At 38.7% G+C, this 21,069-nt stretch overlaps 1 protein-coding gene across 1 annotated transcript in view; it reads right to left on the reverse strand.

Moving 5' to 3' along the window:
- Wdr12 (WD repeat domain 12) overlaps positions 1–21,069 on the reverse strand; it is a 29,625-nt gene that overhangs the window by 7,524 nt on the left and 1,032 nt on the right. Inside the window, exons 3-9 of the mRNA XM_008835455.3 lie at positions 19,344–19,438; positions 16,506–16,600; positions 14,847–14,953; positions 13,208–13,323; positions 12,028–12,182; positions 9,383–9,428; positions 6,400–6,485 (exon numbers count right to left, since the gene is read on the reverse strand). Of these exons, the coding sequence (XP_008833677.1) occupies positions 6,400–6,485; positions 9,383–9,428; positions 12,028–12,182; positions 13,208–13,323; positions 14,847–14,953; positions 16,506–16,600; positions 19,344–19,438 (700 nt within the window). The remainder of the gene's footprint in view (positions 1–6,399; positions 6,486–9,382; positions 9,429–12,027; positions 12,183–13,207; positions 13,324–14,846; positions 14,954–16,505; positions 16,601–19,343; positions 19,439–21,069) is intronic.

A 21,069-nucleotide genomic window follows, 5' to 3' on the forward strand; every position in this document is an offset into this window, starting at 1 on the left:
ACTATTTAATCTTTAAATAATGTCCACAGCTCACTTATTAATGCTTCAGAATCCTTCATGTTTTCCTTAAACTAGGTATAGTGCCTGTCTTACGCATAAGGAACATATAAGAGAGAAAGGACAACAATGATGGAGTGGGAAACAGCCTACTCTGTAACAGCTATACTTAACCTCTTTAAATATATTACATCTGTAATAGGAAGGGTTATGGTAGGTCCCAAATATTTTCATTAAAGGGCCCGCAGATAAATATTGCAATCTTTGCAGGTCACATGCAGTTACCATTGCATATTTCCCTCAAAAATATAAAAACTCTTAGATCTCTATAGGATAAAAGTAAATGATAAATTGGTTGTTTGGCAGGACCAAATAACCCTAAGGTCTCTCTTCCAGCTCTAAAATTTTCCTGAAGAAGGAACCTGTTAGAGAAGTGTGGAACAGGACCACCTCTGATATCATCCTTTTTAAAAAAAGTAGCCCAAGCTGGCCTTCCTCAGCTGCCTAGGTGCTGCGATTACAGGCATGTGCTAATGTGTCCAGCTTGATATAATATTAAAACAAAAGTAAAGTAAAAGGTTATCAGAAGCCCCTCAGATAAGGTGGAAACAACAGGTAAACGTTCATGAATGAGTATCTCATTCTTAGCCAGCATAAGAATGTTAAAACTAAGCTCACAAAAAAGGAACATACATGTAGATGGCTGTTTCATTCTTCATTCAAAACTTCCAAACTGAAAATTAACCAAGTAACTCTCAACTTATGCCAACTGTAGCATATTCATACAATAGAATCCTACTCAGCATCTAACAGACAGACCACTGAAACCCTCAACAACATAGATGAATCTCAAATACTAAAAAGGGTCAACTCAAGACTATACACACTGTCAAAATTTAAGACATTCTGGAAGAAGAAGGAGGAGGAGGAGGAGGACTACAGGGTGCGACCCTGTCTCGAAGAAGAAGGAGAAGAAGAAAAAAGAGAAGAGGAAGAGGAGGAAAAGAAGAAGGGGGAGGAGGAGGAGGAGGAAGAGGAGGAAGAGGAGAAAGAGGAGGAAGAAAAAAACCATAGGAACAAAAACAAATGCATGGCTGTGAGGGACTGACACAAGAGAAAGAACAGACTACAAAGGAACAACTGAGTTCTGCAGATGATGGACTGCTCTGTAACCTAATTGATAACCATCAACCTTGACACTTACTATAAACAACTAAAGTGGAGTAATACCAGAGGAAAAAAATAACTGGCGTTACAGAGGAAAAAATCCTGAGTGTTAATATGAGACAAATGACAGGTAAAGTAACTGATCAGCAGCATTAATAATATTAATACGGGTTGGGTACTAGAAAGTAATGCAGAAAAGGTAACTTTTAATAGATCTTGTGCTATTTTTCTAAAATCTAAATTTTTCTGTTCTAATCACAGCACAATTTTCACTACCAGTGCTTTAAGGGTTTCTTGGAAAAAATTCAATTATAATTTGTGAATTCATGAGTTTAAGCCCTATAAAAATGTGAATGAGCATACCTCTGGGTGTGGTGGCCAAAGCCTGTAATCCTAGCACTGGGGCAGGGGGTTATGGGGGTCTTGAGGAGGAGCAGGCGTTCAAAGCTATCCTAGGCTATACAACAAGTTCAACACTAGTGTGGGCTATAGGCTATTTTAAAAACAACAAAAACAAAAAACAAACATAGAAGGGTGGTTATATGATATTACAAATATACTAAAAGCTACTGGATTATATACCTTAGTATAGTACATTGGGTATCTGTGAAATTTACCTTTAAAATAAAATTTTTTAACTGGGAAAATAAGAGTATAGTACTTCTCTCAAATAAAATGAACATGGAAGCTTATGAAAGTATACCCCAAAGATAATAGGTACCAGCAAGACAATGAGTGGAAGACAGTATCTGCAATGCATGTATACAGCAGGAACTTGTATTCTGATAAAGAACTCCAGCAAGTTAGTAAGAGGTAAATGTCCTGGTTACCTTCAGCTGTCAACTTGACACACCCAGGAAGTAGGAATCTCAACTGAGAAATGGCCTCCATCAGGCTGTCAATATGGCATATTCTTAATTGTTAGTCGACATGGGAGGGCCTAGCTCACTGTGGGTGATGCCATCCCTGGGCACATGGGCCTGGACTGTAAAAGAAGTAGCTGAGCAAGCCAGGGGAGCAAAACAGTAAGCCGCTTTCCTTTGTGGCTGTGCTTCAGTTCTTGCCCCGAGTTCCTGCCCTGGCTTCCCTTGACAATGGACTGTGAGCTTATTATAAGTCAAATAAACCCCTTTCCTCCCCGAGTTGGTTTTGGCCCAAGTGTTTTATCACAGCAATAGAAACCAAACTAGGACTGCAAAACACTTTTGAAAATAAGCTAAGAGGGGCCATTGAAATGGGTCAGGGAGTAAGGAACCTAAATTTAATCTCCAGAACCATATGGTAGGAGAACCAACTTCCCCAAGTTGTCCTGTGACCTCCACACATACCTTGATGTGCTCCCCACTCATACCTGTATAAGCGAGCGTGCATGTACAAACACAAACACACACACACACACACACACAAAATATAAAATAAATAAAACTACTTGTTTCTTGGTTTTTAAAAAAAAGCTAAACATCTATGAATGGGCATTTTACAAGTCAGTATCAAAGTGCTAACTAGGGCTAAAGTTATATTCTACTGTATACCACCAAGAATAAAATAAATGATACACTATTTATTTATTTTTGAAACAAGGTCTCATATAACCTAACTCATAGTGAGTTAGGGCTCTCACTGTGTACCAAAGCTGGCTTTAAACTCCTGACCCTCCTGCCTCTGCCTCCCCATGATGGGATTACAGGCATGTGGCACCATGATATCCTTTTTAAAAGGTCAGTTAAGCGCCGGGAGTGGTGGTGTATGCCTTTAATCCCAGCACTTGGGAGGTAGAGGCAGGCAGATCTCTGTGAGTTCAAGGCCAGCCTGGACTATATAGTGAGTTTCAGGCCAGCTGGGGCTATAGGGAAACCCTGTCTCAAGAAAACCAAAAAAAAAAGCTGTGTGTGAATGGGGCATGCCCTGTGGTCTCAGCTACTAAGGAGGTTAAGGCAATAGGACACTTGAGTCCTTTAAATTTTAGGCCAGCTTTGGCAAAACAAAGAGATCCTCGGGGTGGGGGGTGTTAGGGGAATAAGTTAAGTATAAAATATATAATAAAGACAGTCATGGCTTTAAAAAGGCCACCATATCAAGTGCTCGTAGGGATGTGGAATAACTTTAACTTTCACCCACTGTTACAGCGAAAACTTACTGACAACACTTAACATTTAGAAAAGTAACAGGGCTGGGAATAACTCAGTGGAAGAGCACTTGCTGAGAATGCATGAGACCCCAAGTTCAGTTCTTAGCACTGCAAACAAATAAGCATTATTTGGGGGCTGGGGACACGGCTCATTAAGTAAAGTGTTTGCCTTGAAGGACAAAGACCTAAGATGGGTCCCCAGAACCATATAAAAAGCTGGGCATGGTTGTGTGTACTTTTGTCCCAGAACCCGGGAAAGACACAAATGTATCCCTGGAGCTCACTGGCCAGCCAGTCTAGCCTAACTGGTGAGTGTCAGGCCGATGAGACCCTGTCTCAATGGAGAAAGATGGCCTTCCTGAGGATGTCTTCCAGCCACCACACCTGCACAGCAGTGTGTGTGTGTGTGTGTGTGTGTGTGTGCGTGTGTACAGATACACACGCACACACACACAATTTTTAAATAAGCAACCATATACACAATCTGTGACCCTCTGATTCTACTTCTACAGTTTGACACATGTACAACCATTGCATATTTAATCTAAAAGACAACTTTCTTAGTAGACTGAGTCATAGTAGCCAAAAACTGAAAACAACCTAAATGTCCATTGAAAGAATGGAAGAAATGTATTCTACTGTATACAATAGAATGGTAAAATGTCATGTATAATGAAAAGAACCACTATTAAATATAACAGCATGAATCTCACAGGTAAATGAAATTTAAATATAGGAGAATCTAAATCTAACCTAAGATGGCATAAATCAGAAGGAGCTACTGACTATAAGATACAGCAGAGCAGGTCTTCTAAGGTGCTGATTTGAATAGTGATTACTAGAGTATACACATTTGTAAAAATTCAGAGCTATAGACTTAAGCTATACACTCTGTATATGGCACATTTTAATTAAGGAAAATAGAAAAACCTAAATTCTCATTATTTTCTAACTCAAAGAATTTTTTTAAAAAAATATTTATTATTTTGATTTTATGTGTATGTTTGTATTGCCTGCATGTAGGTAAGGGCACCCGTGTCATGCAATGCCTGCAGAGAACAGAAGAGGCTGTTGAATCCCCTGGAACTGGAGTTACAGACAGTTGTTACCTGCCATGTGGGTGCTGGGATTTGAACCCAGGTCTTCTGCAAGAACAGTCTGTGTTCTTAATTGCTGAGCCATCTCTCAAACAAAATGTCCAAGAGCTTGGATGAAAAGTCTGCCTCATGAAGTAGACAGAATGGTCATTGCCAGAAATTTTATTAGAAATATTTATCAACATAAATTATGCACAGAATATTCAATTGGCAAGGCATTTCCCCCTTTAATTTGTCCTATCAGAGTTTCTTCCTACAGTCTATATAATATATAATAGCCTATATTTAAAGGTAGTAAGAAATTACAAATCACTACTTTTAGTTGGAACCAGAAAGTGCTACTGTTTATGTCATTTGCATATATGTTAGTTGCGTGAATCATTTATGATCATTTGATTTCTAATTTTCAACAACTTAAAATGAAAAACTAAGAATGAAAAATATGGGTTGTTTTCTTTTTCTTTCTTTCTTTTTTTTTTTTTTTTTTTTTTTTTTTCCAGCTGTGTCTCCCTGTAGCCCCAGCTATCCTGGATTCACTATGGAGACCAGGCTGGCCTTGAACTCACAGAGATCCACCTGCCTCTGCCACCCCAGTGCTGGAAAAATATGTTTTTTTAAAAACCTGACTCAGTATCACCCTTCCCATTAAGTAAAACAGGTTGGATCACATTATAAGAAATATCTTTTTTTCCCAGAGCTGAGGACCGAACCCAGGGCCTTGCGCTTGCTAGGCAAGTGCTTGACCACTGAGTTAAATCCCCAACCCCCTAACAAATATCTTAATAATAAAACAAAATGTCCAAGAACCTGGATGAAAAGCCTGCCTCACAAAGTAGACAGAATGGTCATTGCCAGGTGTGGCAGAAATGGGGAAATACTGGTTGAACAGTAGAAACTTTCAGTTAGAAGATGGAATTCTGGGAACCTAATGAAGAATGGCAGTGACAGACATGTCAATGTGAGCATGATAGTCATTAACCAATGTGCATGTTTATCTAATCATCATGTTGTACACCTTGAATAGATTCAATTGCTACTTGTCAATGAAATATTTAAGGAGGAAAAAAAAAACCCAGGTTGGTGACACATACCTGTACTCCCAGCACATAGTGAGCTACCTAATGAGTTCCCGACAGCCTGTGCTACATAGAAAGACCCTGTCTAAAAACATATAAAAAGACTTTGGTTTAGGATGTGGTAGCTTAATTCCAGCACTTGGGAGGCAGAGGCAGGTGGATCCCTGTGAGACTGAAGCCATCCTGGTATACACAGGGAGTTCCAGGCCAACTGGAGCTACAGGGAGACCCTGTCTTAAAACAAAACCCACTTTGGTTTAATGAGATCTAACAGCTAAATGATAATATTACACCCCAAAATAAACTCAGAATTTCTAGTGATTTAGGATATAACTGGAATCCCTAAAAAGAATTACACCTTCAGTACATGAAACAAATATTATTTTTAAATATTTTACTTATTATTTTTATTTTATGTGCATGAGCATATTGCCTGCATGTAAGTGAGTGCACCTGTGGAGGTCAGAAGGGGGAGTCAGATTCTCCTGGAACTGGAGTTAAGGATGGTTCATAGCTACCATGTAGGTGCTGGGAATCAAACCCGGGTCCTCTTCAAGAGCAGTCAGTGCTCTAAACCACTGAGCCATCTCTCCAACCCCGAAACAAATAAACAGTTAGGTAATTAGATTCTTTACCTAACTGTAGTAAAAGCTGTGATGATTAGAAGATCCTACTTCAGAATGTACCATGACAGCCTTACCAACCTGTAAGCCTGACAACAGTCAAGACTCAGATAAATATAACAGTACATGTTCATAATAAAATGTTTTATAAACCCACAGAAAGAAAGTATAATCATGGTTGACAAGGCAAGATCAAATAAAAGGAAATGTAAACAAAAGGACAACTGAATTACCATTATTTTCATCATGTATGTAAGTACACCCATGCTGTGCAAACAGACCAAAGTCAGTCAGTTTTTATGAACACCTACCCTTGTTAGTCCCAATTGCTCAGTCTTTTGTTTCTTTCTTGGTCGATTTGTGGATTCCTCCATTTCATCTTCTTCATCTGTAGGGACTGCATCATAGAGAATAATATTTGATATTTGAAGAACTTAGTCAATATTAATCACAAACTGAAAGAATACTCTGTACTTCTGGGTATATAGTTTTTTGTGTTATGTTAATTAATTAGGGATTAGGTGTATAGTCTTATCATTTTGGTTAACAGAAAGTTACATATAAAACAATTATCTGACTGCTGAAGGATATAGATCAGTGGTATAGCACTTGACCAGCATGCATGAGGGCCTAGGTGCAATCTCCAGTAGTAGCAAACAAAACAAAACAACCCCCCCCCAATACCTGGAGTAGCAATCGTCAAACATTAAAAAGGGGGAAAAGGTATGTTAAAAAAAAAAAACCCAAACTGGGACTGGAGAGATGGCTCAGCGGTTAAGAACACTGACTGTTCTTGCAGGAGACCCAGGTTTGAATCCCAGCACCGACATGGCAGCTAACAACTGTCTATTACTCCAGTTCCAGGGGATCCAACAGCCTCTTCTGTCCTCTGCGGGCACTGCACGACATGGGTGCACTTACCTACATGCAGGCAATACACGCATACACATTAAAAAAAAAACAAAAACCCCAAACTAATCAGTATGAAATCTCATCTTTAAAGTCATCATTATGAATATGGGTCACTTTACCATAGCTAAGAAAAACTGCTATTCTAGATTATGACTAGATTACATTTATGTTATACAGAAAATAATAAAGTAAACTCAGGTTAGGGGATGTAGTTTGGCCATGCTTACTCATAATTTCCTTTTCCTAACAAAAATGAGTGCTTCATAGTTGTTTTGTAGTTTTCTGGGTTTAAATCTCAGAAGCAGGCAGCAGCTTTATCAACTAAGCCATCCATACCCCCCAGACCCTTCAATATTTTTGGAGCTTTTAAACTCTGTCATATACATCATTTGGCTAGGTGGCACACCCAAACTGAAAACTGTAGCTCTTCATATTTTGTAACTTTCATGAATATTGCTGTTTTTCCTAACTAAATTATAAACCCTCAACAGTAATAGCTAATCCCAAGTAGTATCTCATTTACCCAATACTATAAAAAAAAAAATTTACAAAAGGAAAATTTTCTAAACTGCTTTTTTCAAAATTGCTTGCTTTAAGAATTTTCTAATACCTACTAAATATGTTTATATATTTATTTTCTGCAATCTTACACATTGCTTAAAACTGGTTAAGCTGGCTTTGATCCCTGTCAACTTTCTTTGTTGGCTGTATTGTAGGAAATATTCTTTTATTATTATTATTTTCTAATTATTATTGATACATATCTTATTGAATTTTTGTGCATTTCATACAATCCATCTTAATCATATTTAGACCCCTCCCCTATCTATATCCTTCCATAGCCCATCCCCCAGATTTCATGCATTCATATATGTTAAGGTCTATGGAGTTAGGTTTGTGTATCCAGATGTCCCTCAGTGTGAATTCATTCACTGAAGCCTGTTCAGTCTAACATCCCTCCTTTAAAGAAGACCAACTCTCCCTCACCCAGCAGTGATCAGCTGCCAATAGTTCCTTGACTAAGGTTGGGGCTTCCTGCCCATTTTCCTAGTTCTGTGCTGGTTTTTATCTGAGTTTGTGTGGGACTTGTGCATGGGGTCACCATTACTGTAAGTTGTTGGAAATATTCTGTAAACAACTCCATCACAAGTAATGTTAAGTATTCTGACCTCTTTATGTGTGTGTATTCAGTAAATAGTTCTAGCTAGTAGGTTTCAAAATTTAAGTATCTATATTGGTTCCCCCACTCTTCTTATCACTGTCTCTGGACTTTTCTTAGAAAGAGTCCCTCTCCTCCTCCTTCAATTGTGCTTTTCAGTCTATATTTCAAAACAAACTGGGTGTGATGTTGCATGCCTATAATCCCAACACTTGGGAAGCAAAGGCAGGAGGATCACAGTAAGTATGAGGACAGGCTGGTCTCCACAGCTAGTTCTAGGTTCCAGGCTAGCCAAGAACATGTCTCAAAAAAAAAAAAAAAAAAAAAAAAAAAAAAAAAAAAGAAAAAAAAAAGGGGCCTGCATCAAAATTTTTGTTTTGGTTTGTGAAACAGGGTCTCACTATGTATTTGGCTGCCCTGAAACTTGTTATGTAGATCAGGCTGGTTTCAAACTCACAGAGCTCCCTCTGCTTCTGCCTCCTAAGTACTGGGATCAAAGGCAAATGTCTCACAAAAATCTTTTTTTTTTTTGCCTTTTTGAGACAGACTTCCTGTAGTCCCAGCCGACCTGGAACTCGATATGTAGACCAGCTGGCCTTGAACTCACAGAGATCTGCCTGGCTCTGCCTCCCAAGTGCTGGGACTAAAGGCATGTGCCACCATGCCCAGCTTAAAATGAATAAATAAATAAATTTCACAAGGAAGTAAGTTTACTTAAGAAATTCCTCAAATAGCTGGGTATGGTGGTACATACTTGTCAAGTAATCAGGAGTTCAAGGTCATCCATGACTATACTGTAAATTCAAGGCCAGTCTGAACCACGAGATCCCCCCCTTGGGAAAAAAAAAAGAGTGCAGAGTAAAATGATTCAAAATTCATTTTTATTTTAAGTGTATGAGTATTTTGCCCACATGTAAGCAAACCCATGCCGTGCAATGCCCAAAGAGGCCAGAAAGGGCATCGGATTCTCTGGAACTGGAGTTACTGACAGCTGTTAGCTACCAAGTGGGTGCTGGGATTTGAGCCTGCAAGAGCAGCCAGTGCATTTAACCTCTGAGCCATATCTCCAGCCTCAGAAATGTTCTAATTTGTCTTCATACTATGCTCCTTTTCATATATACTAAATCACTTTGGTCTATTTTTACAGCAAAATATTACATACAAAGTCCTTTTATTAAAATTCTTGAACTCATTAATTAGTCAAAAGTACAAAAAATATTTACCTGCAGACCAGATCTTTAGCATCTTATCCCAGGAACCACTGCAAAACTAAATAGACACACATGAAAGAGAAAAGCTATGTAATATATAACTCATATTATCCCCACATACACCTTTTTAAATTTTTACTTTCAAACTTTTGCTCTGACTGCATAATCCCTCTGGTATACAGGCTCTGAAATCCTTTACTATTAGGGTATTATCTGCATGGCATTCAGGCAGAACGGCCATTCTTATGTGGCCCTATGTCCTGGCCATAGCTTCTGAGGTCAAAGCGAGCAACTGCCCCATACTACTATACTAGTAGGTCTTTTCTGCATCTAGAACTTTAAAAAATAGAATCTGTATTTCAGAGAATGAAGTTAAACTTTTTCAGGGACAAATAATACAGGAAATAAAACCCAGGAAATACAGCTATCTGAGGAAAATCAGTTTAAGGTACAAAATAAATAAGGGTGACTTGGGTACCCGAGAAGGATCAGGTGTGTTGGACACATTCAGGCCTCTGTTCCACTGGTTGCTGAGGCCACAATGTATCATCACCATATGCCAGGTTGTTCACTCTTTCTTTGACTATCACAATCAAATTTTCTTCTGAGCTTTAACAAATTCAAGAATATAGATGTCTTAACTACCCAGTCAAAAGACAGGGAATGGTTAATTTATTTGCATTTGGACTCATCAATATGTAAACTCTGTGGCTCTGTACAAAAATCACAAATCTTTACTTCTGAATGCATCAAAATGTCCTCTGTTCTCTAAGTTACAAAGAAGTACTAAGGAAACACTCTTAAACCCAGGATTCTCCAGTGCAGCACAGGGAGCCTCAAATGCTAAGAGGGTCTGTAATCGTTCATAAGCCTATATTTTATTCTTTGGCTTGTGTCTTTTTAATGAACTTTTACCACATTGTCATGATAAATAGATCAGACTGGGCATGGTGGCTCATGCCAGTCATCCCAACATTCAGGAGGCAAAGACAAGCAGATCAACAGGAGTTTAAGGCCAGACTGGACTATTCAGTGAGAGTTCCAGGACTGTCTGGGCTACAGAGTTGAGAACCTATTTGGGCTAGAGTTCAAAATCTATCTCAAAATAGAAAAAAAATAAGAGGTTGGAGATTTAAGTGAGGGGCAAGAGCAAGGTGTAGATCAGCACTGATGGTAACATAAACTTGATTAACATTAACCTTAGTGTATGGTAAGGCTCAGCTATCATTTATTTTATGTGTATGAGTCCATTACCTGCATGCATGAAAGTGCATCTGTATGGTGCCATGCCTGTGGAGGTCAGAAGAGGGCGTCAGATTCCCTTGGAACTGGAATTATGGGACGGCTGCCACTATGTGGATGCTGAGATTTGAACCTGGGTCCTCTGCAAGACAAGCTAGTGCTCTTAACTGCTGAGCCATCTCTCTAGTTCCTCATCTAGGCATTTTATATTTATTTACTTGCTCTCTCTCCATCCTCCCTCCCTCCCTTCTCTTTCTAGTTTTTTTTTTTTAACTTAATGTTTTATTTATTTACTTTTATTTTATGGTATGAGTGTACTGCCTGCATGTATGTAAGTGCAACAGTGTTGCACAATACCCATGGAGGTCAAAAGACTGTCAAGATTCCCTGGAACTGGAGTTAGGATGTGGGTGCTGGGAACCGAACCTGGGTCTTCTGCAAGAGCAACCAGTGCTCTTTAACTGCTGAGCCATCTCTCCAGTCCGTCTTTCTAGTTTTTTAAGACAAGGTCTCCCTGTAGCCCTAGCTGACCTGGCTCTTGCTATGTAGATCAGGCTGGCCCTGATCTCACACAGGTCCTCCTGCCTCTGGCTCCCCAGTGCTGGGATTAAAGGCATGTGCTACTATGCCTGGCTAAATATGATTTCTTAAAAAAAAAAAGAAAAAACCCAGACTGGGGAAGTAGATCTATTTTTCTTATTGTATGACTATTTACTTTGGAAGTTATGACAATCATAAGGAATGTATGTATGTAGATGTAGAAAAAAATATTTATTAAGATACTGAAATTCTGGGGCTGGAAAGATGACTAAGCAGTTAAGAGCACTGGCTGTTCTTGCAGAGGACCCAGGTTAGGTTCTCAGTACCCATATAGTGACTAACCACCATCCTTAACTCAAGTTCCAGGGGATCCAACGCCCTCTTCTGGCCTCTGCAGGTAGGTACTGCATGATACAGGACACCATACATACACGTAAAATAAAAATAAACCCCCTCCCAAAAATATTTTAAAAGATGCTTAAATTCTAATTGAACACAACAGTCGTAAGACATATGTGGTGATCTGAATGAGAATGCTCTAAGTAGTTGGACATTTTGTCTCCTGTTGGTGGCTCTGGTTGGGGAGGTTTTAGCAAGTATGGCCATGTTGGAGGAAGCATGTCACTGGGGGTGGGCTTAGAGAGTTCTTAACCTCTGCGTGCTGCATTTCCAGTCACCCCCCCGCTTCCTGTGCCTGCTTGAAGACATGAGTGCTTCTCTTTCTACTTCAATGCCACCTTTTTGCCACCATGCCTCCCTGCGATGATGGACTGATTCCTCTGGAACCATAAGCGCAACTAAACTCTTTGTTCTGTAAGCTCCCTTGGCCACAGTGTTTTATCACAGCAACAGAAAAATAATACAACATAACTTACTTTAGATCCTGAACTATCCACAGCTATAGAATCCACACTCCCAGCATGCCCTCTGCAGCAGTGCAGGGCTTTCACTTTGTTCTTCTCTACATTCCACTCCCATAAGAGAATAGTCTGATCCATAGAGGCACTCAGTAGTAAGCAAGATAAACTGTCTGAAGAGAAACAAGAACAAATTAGTACAAACCTTTGAATACATCATGGTCATAAACATTATTTTTGTGTTTTTTTTTTTTTTAAATGAACAGATGGACTGCTTTGAAAAGAAAGCTAACATGGTGAAAAGGGAAGATTATTAAGCTAGGCATGGTGGTGCACATATGTAATCCCAGGCCTCAGGTGGGCAGAAGGGTGGCAAATTCTAGGATCAGCCTGGGCTACACAGTGAGGTCCTATAACGCCAACCCCCCAGTCCAAAAGAAGATTCTTCCAAAATAGAAGTTAGATGTTCAGTACATTTAATAACTTGAAAATGTAAACTCCTTGATACACTTTCTATGAAGATTTACTTCCATAAATATATGGACTTGGTGGAGCTGGGGGATGTGGCTCAGTGGTAGAAAGCTGACCAGCATGCACAAAGCCCTCTGTTTAATCCCCAGCACTGCACAAAAAGAAGACAGCAATTTACAGATTTAAAAAAAAAATTATTATTTTTATTTTATGTTTATGTGTGTACTGCCTACGTGTAGATAAGTGCACCTGTATTGTGCAATACTTGTGGAAGAAAGGCTGTTGGATCCCCTGGAACTGGAGTTACGGACAGTTGTTAGCTGCCATGTGGGTGCTGAGATTCGAACCTGGGTCTTCTGCAAGACAGCTAGTGTTCTTAACTGCTGAGCCAACTCTCAAGCCCCAGCAATTTACAGATTTTTACAACATAATCTTTTCTTCTGTGTACTACATTTCTGGAAGACTTCACAGCACCTAAGGCATGAGGCATTTCTTTATCCAATTCTTCTGCTACATTAAAAATGACTCATTTCTAAATTTCAGATTTTTTTTTTTTTTGGTCTCTTTGAGACAGGGTCTCCCTGTAGCCTCAGCTGGCCTGGAACTCACTATGTAGACCAGGCTGCCTTGAACTCAAGAGATCTGCCTCCCTCTGCTTCCCAAGTGCTGGGATTAAAGGCATGTGTACCACACCTGGCTCTGAGGTTCCTTTTAAGTAAAGGCCTACCTTTTTTTACCCAAGCCACATCTTTCACAACATCTGTATGGCCCACAATTGTCATTATTGACTTTCCTTCCAAGGACCAGATCCGAGAGGTCTTATCATAAGACCCAGACAAGATCCTATGAGGGAAAAAGAATACTATGAAATACAAAGAGACCTTTTGAAGCCCTGAAAATCAACAATGTTTCTACAGCAATGACAAAGTAAACCTTAGAGAATAAACTCTTTAATATGAAGAGCAACACCTCAAAACATGATAAATATTTTAAATGTTACACCTTTTTTTCTGACCTACTAAAAATAACTTAGGAGTCATAGATTTCACATTTATTGCAAATACTACAAATCTCTGCAAATTTCTTGTAAAGCCTGTTTCTTATAACTCTTTTGTAATTAACCACTGAAAACAAAGAAAAAAAAACTAAACTTGTGATGCAGCTTAGTGGTACCGTATGTGCCCAGCATGCAGTAGGCTCTATGTCTAATGCCCTGCACCACAAACAAATAAATAAAAAACACAACACCAAGGCAAAAAGTAAAACCAGTAAAAACCTAACTTTATATAATTCCAGGGACTTACTCTTTGAAATAAGTAAACAGGTTGGCAAGAGCGCTCCATAGCTGGAGCTTGCCACAAAAGCCAATGACCTGAGTTCAATCCCTAGAACCCATGTAGAGGTAGGAGAGAACAGATCACAAAGCTGTCCTCTGACCTCTGACACGCACAGTGGCCAACTTATAAATACAACTTTACTTTGGGTCTAAAATCATAATATTCTTTAGCTACTGATTGTGATGGAAGTTAGACAATCATAAGGAATATATGTATGTAGGAAAAAGTGTTTATTAAGATGTTTAAATTCAGCCAGGTGTGGTGATGCACACCTTTACTCCCAGCACTCGGGAGGCAGAGGCAGGCAGATCTTTGTGAGTTCAAGGCCAGCCTGCTCTACACAGTGAGTTCCAGGCCAGCTGGGGCTACAGGGAGACCCATCAAAAAGATACATACACACAAAAAAAGACATTTAAATTCAGGGGCTGGAGAGACAGCTCAGCAGTTAAGAGCATTGGCTGCTCTTGTACATGAGTCAGTTTTCGTTTCCAGCATCCACAACTTATAAAAATAAAATGTCAAAGAAAAAAAAAAAAAGAGAGAAATAAAGCTCTAAGCTACTTCTCTGACCAACTCCTAAGTGGTTTCCCCAAGTACAGTCAGCAGGGATTTGCTCTAAGACATCCATACCTCTTTACTTGATTCCAGTCTGTACACAAGCCTACAACAGCAGGACCTGCATCTCTGTAGTAGCAGGTGGGAAGTGCTGTGGCCACAAAAACTAAAATTTTTCTTCTCTTGTGAAATAGCCTATATTCCTGGTCTTAAACATCAAACCAATGCTTTGACAGTGACGTATATAAAACACAAATGGCACCACAACATTTTGAGACAAAACCTATTAATAAACTCCTGTTTTCTTCTTGAATATACCGAATGCCAAAGTCTTTCTGTTTGGCAAGGTCCCCAATATATAAATCAAAATGTACTTTTATGAAGAAAAAGGAAGCAGATAAAAACAGCAATACTGTAGACTTAAAAGATGAAGGAGGTACACAGGGAAACAAAAGTATATTCTTGTGGCAATACCATTCTTCTGCGCCTTTGATTGAACTGATCCAGTCATCATGGAGCATGCACTGCTCTGGCTGGGGTGCAGTGTATTTCTCTACATATTCCAGTTCCACAACCTCTTCCTAGTCACAGAGAGAACAGAAAATCAGGGGTGATGGTTTTAAAATATTACTCTGGAGACAAAGGACCCCCAATTTAATGTATCACTTTCATACTAGTCCCCTTCAAAATCCAGAAAATCCAGAGCCATTTAAAAAGTCAAAACTTTGATGTAACATTAAGCTAAGAATAATATAAAAATTAATAGCCTTGGAAGACTTATACTAAAGCTGGGAATAAAAGAGCTTTTATATAAGAAAATTTTTAGGTAAACAAAAAATCATACAAGCATATTTTTAAAATGAGTAACATGCTTCTGTTTAGGAGAGTGAAAGAATTCTGGAACTAGGTAGTGAGTATAGTTGCACAATGCTATATCTCATGCCACTGAACTGTATACTTAAGAATGTTAAAATAGCTGAGCATGGTCGTATATACCTTTAATTCCAGCACTCAGAGGCAGAGGTGGGTGCATCTCTGTGAGACTGAGGCCAGCCTGGTCTATATAATGAGTGCCAGGCCAGCTGGGGCTACAGGGAGACACTGTCTCAAAAGAACTCCCCACCAACAAAAACAAAAAAGTAAAAACAAAAAGCCCCCAAAAGAATGGTTAAAATGGTAAATTCTGTCATGTACATTTTACCATTATATATATATAATTTTTTTTTTTTTTTTGGTCTTTTTGAGACACTCCCTGTAGTCTGCTTCCCGAGTGCTGGGATTAAAGGCGTGTACCACCACGCCTGGCAACCACAATATTGTAAATTACCAAAATTTATAAAAACATTTACAAATTATTCTAAAACATTTTCTGTTGCATTTATTTATTTTGTGTACATACACCCCACAGTGCATGTATGGAGGTCAGAGGATAGCTTGAGGGAGTTGGTTCACTGCTCCTACCATGTGGGTCCTGAGACTGAATTCAGGTTGTTAGGCTTAGGGGCAAGTGCTTTTACCTACAAAGCCATCCTGCTAGCCACAAATTATTTTCTTAATTATAAAAACAGCTTTAAGGGACGTTTAAAAATTACAAGAGAGGTATCACAATCCCTATAGCCTAACCCACACTTTTTAATATATGTACAATTATTTTGTCCTCTGGGTTTAGTAGTACACATGTATGTTGTTCCTTTTCTTACTTATGCTTTCACAAAATTAAAGCCTGTATTAATTTATTTTCATTTTCTTGAATAAAATACTTTTAAAAGGGGTCTAAAGTTGAATATATAGAAATTAAGCTTAAATTTCTAGGTAAAAAACAATAGTTAAGGGGCTGGCAAGATGGCTCAGCGGGTAAAGGTGCTGCCAAGCCTGATATCTGGAGTTTGACCCCTGGGATCTCACAGGGTGGAAGGAAAGAACTTACTCCCGCACACTGGCCACGGCTTGCATGCACCCATCCACACACAACCACACAGTAAATAAATATAACTTAAAAAATTTAAAAGACTCTTAAAAACAACATATAAAAGATTCTTCGGTGTCAAAGACTTAAATTTAAGCTGATTCTACACAGAATTACTCAGACTATTAGGTAATAGCAATAAAAACAGAGGCAGTACTTAGACCTACCGATGAAATAGTCTCCAGTTCCATGTGTTTGACCAAGGGCATTCGCAGAAACTGGCCCTTGATAAGGAAATCAAACTCCACATGTTTGTGTAACTCTGAAAAAAATATAGAGCAAAGTTATTATCACTCTTAGGGTCTGAAGTCTTACTGGCAGATGTTTAAGAGCACCTCTAATGTAAACAAAAACCTAATACTCATTGCAGTAGCAGTCTCCCCAGAGAGTCTCAGGCATTTCAGACAGATGGTTTTGTTTTGTTTTTTTAAAAATTATTTTATGTGTATATGTGTACTGCCTGCATGTAGGTAGGTACACCAATGTCATGCAATGCCAGCAGAGGACAGAAGAGGCTGTTAGAGCCCCTGGAACTGGAGTTACAGTTGTTTGTTAGCTGCCATGTCCCTGAGTGCTGGGATTCAAACTTGGGTCTTCTGCAAGAACAACCAGTGTTCTTAACTGCTGAGCCATTTCTCCAGCCCATCAGACAGATGTTTTATATGATAGTATACTATGTGATTTTTAAGGAGTATACTATGTGATTTTTAAGGAACAGATATACTTTATTCTGTAAGCATATGTTTGGCTTTGTTGGTAATTATTTTTATTATTTTGGGGTGCTGGGGTTTGAACCCAGGTCTTGTGCATGCTAAGTATATGTTCTACCACTGATCTATATTCCATTATCTAATCTTTCTTTTGTAAAAAAGAATAATTCATTGAGGGGGCTGGAGAGATAGCTCAGTAGTTGAGAGCCATGAATCCGAGCCCCCACATGACAGCTAACAGCTGCCCACAGATCCAGTTCCAGGGAATCTGATGCCTTCTTCTGATCTCTGCCTGCATTACAGGACATGGGTACAAATACATGCATGCAGGCAATGCACTCATATACATGAAAACAAAAAGAACAGTTTATTAAGTACACAGTAAGAAGACAGAAGCCTAGACAGTAACTAAAGTGCCACTTGCAACTTGTATTTATTTTCTATGGAAAATTTCAAAGATGTCCAAAATATATATAATGGTGACTGCCCATCCCCTACTCCAATGTCAACTAACTCATGAGCAATCATTTCTACTCCTAGCTCGATTCTGCCCTTTAAAGCAAGCCTTAGAAATCATACCATTTAATTTGTAAATACTTTATTAAGTATCTCTAAAATATTGGGAATTACAAAGAAATCACAATGTTCAAGTATTAACCATTTTACTATCAAATACCCAGTGTTCATATGGGCTTTATTAATTTTTGCTAATTTAATTTTTATTTTGAAATTGGGCCTCACTATGTAGCACAGGCTGGCCTCAAACTTACTACACAGTCCAGGCTAGGCCTGAACTCTCAATCCTCCTGCCTCAGACTCGAGAGCACAGGAATTACAGAATTACAGGTATGCATCACCATGTCTAGCAGTTCAAGTTTTAGAGTAGCCTTTTTAGAATTAGTACCTAAAGTCGAAACATTATAACTGGTTACTATGCTTCTCCTTATAGGATGCCAGATGTGGTAGTGCACGCCTTTAATCCTAGCACTTGTAAGACAGATGCAGGGGGATTTTTGTGAGCTTGAGGTCAACCAGTCCATATAGAGAGTTCTAGACCAATCAGAGTTATATAGTGAGACCTTGTCTCAAAAAAAAAAAAAAAAGCTGTGAGGTAGAATGACTATTTTCAGCATATTTGTCTACTTTTCGGTGTTTTCTAAAACTAAACCAAAACACATGTTTTCTAAGTGGCCAGAGGAGAACACAAAAAGAAAGAAGGTAATTATGGTCTGAATTTAACTGAAACTCACTTTCCTGATTATAGGTAGACGGAATTCATTTTATATACAAATATATATGTTTGTATATATTTCCTTTTTAAAAAATATTTTTACATGAATGTGTGCATTGCCTGCATGTAGGTAAGTGCACCAGTATCGTGCAATGCCCACAGAGGACAGAAGAGACTGTTGGATCCCCTAGAACTGGAGTTGTGGACAGTTGTTAGCTGCGATGTGGGGCTGGGATTCGAACCCAGGTCTTCTGGAAGAACAGTCAGTGTTCTTAACTGCTGAGCCATCTCTCCAGCCCCTATTTATTTTTTAATGTGTTTTGCCTACATGTATGTAAATACACCACGTGTAGCAATACCCACATAAGCCAGAAGAAGGTGTCAGATCCCCTGGAGCTACAGTTCCAGATGGTTATTAGCTGCCTTGTTGTGGGTGCTGGGAATTGAACCTGGGTCCTCTGGAAGAACAGAAAGTGTTCTTAGCCTGAGCCATCTTAATTGCTGAGCCATGTCTCCTGTACCGAATTCTGGGTTTTTTTTTTTTTTTTTTTTTTTTGTCTTTTTGAGACAGGGTTTCCCTGTAGTCCCAGCTGTCCTGGAACTCACTATGTAGACCAGGCTGGCCTCGAACTCACAAAGATCGGCCTGCCTCTGCCTCCCAAGTGCTGGGATCAAATTCTATATTTTTAAAGATCATAATTTTTTGTGATTTTTCAAATTTTCATGTTTAAATCTGTTCTATTTTATGTAATTTTCATCACTTAAAACATTTTATTATAGAAACTTTCAAACATATACAAAACTGAAAAATAATAGAATAAACTTTTATACACTTATCTAACTCCAACATCTACAAACTTATAATTTTACTTCATTAATATTTTATACATTTTTCATATTAAATACTTTATATTAATACATACAACCATAATTTTTGTTTTGCTTGAGATCTTATGGATACAAAATTCATATACTCAGTACCCAAAAATGGAACTGAAAACATATTTAAGTGTAGTTGATGGCACTGTGCTGTCTCCTAAACTTTTCGGAGCATATATACCCACCATTTTTGGCCTCCAACAATTTATTGATGATGTTACTAAGCTCAGCAATTTCTGAGGTGGCAGGGATTGAGAAGGGAACATCATCTACTGCATATCTACAAAAAGAAAATATTAATCAGAACGAAGTCTACAGGTTTTAGCAAATCTGCATTTATTCATTCAACAAGTATTACTGGGTAGTTCATGCCAGACATTTGCTACGTGGAGTAAACAAAATGAATTAAAATGTCTTTATTCTTAGAATATATAAAGAACAGTTACAAATCAGTAATAAAAAGTTAATTTTTTTAATGGGCAAAAGATTTTAATAGAAAATGTTACACGGAAGTAGAAATGAACAGGCACATGATCAAATTACAATGAATGCCACCCAATTAAGGTGACTATTATAAAATAAAAAAGACATAAGAGAGCAATCATCCCTTGCTGGTGATGAGGTAAAATGGTATCACTGCTTTGGAAAACAAAGGCAGTTCCTCAAAAAGTTAAATGTAGAATTACCCTTTGACCCAGGAATTCCACTTCTAGATAGACACACACCAAAGAGTAAAGACAACCTGTACACAAACAGCACGTTAATGCTATATAACCACTATTCATAATAGTCAAACAAACTAATGTCTAATTCAAAATAATGGAAAAATGCGATCTATCCACAAAATGGAATATATGGCCATAAAATAAATGAAGTATTAAGATATACAAAGTATGGATGAACCTTGAAAACATAGTAAGTGAAAGACGCTAGTCACAAAAAACCCATATTTTGTATAATGCCATGATACAAAATGTTCAGAATAGACAAATCTCCAAAATTGAGACAGATGGTAGGGCGATCAGTTATTGCCTTGGGCTGGGGGTATTTAAGGGATGGGTGGTAACTAAAGAGTGATGAAAATTTTTTCTAGAATTGATTGATGGAATAGTTGTACAACTCTGCTAAGATGAACCTCACACTACATTCTACTTATGCATATCACTTGTAAACGTTTCCATATATATGGCTTATTTATATGTAAACATATATATATAGACATGTACACGCACACATAATCAAATCGTTAACGGAACTGACTCAACACATCAAAAACCAGTTCTCCCAACTCTCTATTCAGAGATCCACTTTCACTGGTTCAGGCAAGCATTTCTATCACCTATTTAAAAAGAAAACTGAATTTCCAGTTGTATTTCCAGAAACCGTGAGACCCGCCTAAAAGACACCTGCAAACCCAAGGGCCGTTGCTCACCGTTCCAATCACGCATATAGGGTGCATCATTCACAAGGCAAACCCGAAGCCCTTCAGTTTCCTTCACGCAACAATTCTAATTACGTGGAGTTCACGAAATTGGGCAGAAAGGTGATTTAGGAAATCGACCAAGGTGTCCTATAGGAAACCCTCCCAAGCTTCTGCTTCCAAACCAAAGGAAGGATGACAGCAGGCTGCAGCGAGGAGCACATGTGTGAGTGTGGTGGGGGTGTGGAGTGGGGTGGGTGATATTATATTATATTTCCTCTTCCTTCAGTTGTAAGGTCTTGCTTGTCCTTTCTTTTTTTTTGTCTTTTTGAGACACGGTATCCCTGTAGCCTCAGCTGTCCTGGAACTATGTGGACCAGGCTGGCCTCGAACTCACAGAGATCCGCCTGCCTCTGCCTCCCAGGTGCTGGGACGGCTGTCATTTTCTTTTTTAAAAAGTATATTCCCCGTCAAGACCGCAAGGACAACCA

This window comes from Nannospalax galili, unplaced genomic scaffold (genome assembly GCF_000622305.1).
Source record: "Nannospalax galili isolate Female #2095 unplaced genomic scaffold, S.galili_v1.0 scaffold637, whole genome shotgun sequence".
NCBI lineage: Eukaryota > Metazoa > Chordata > Mammalia > Rodentia > Spalacidae > Nannospalax > Nannospalax galili.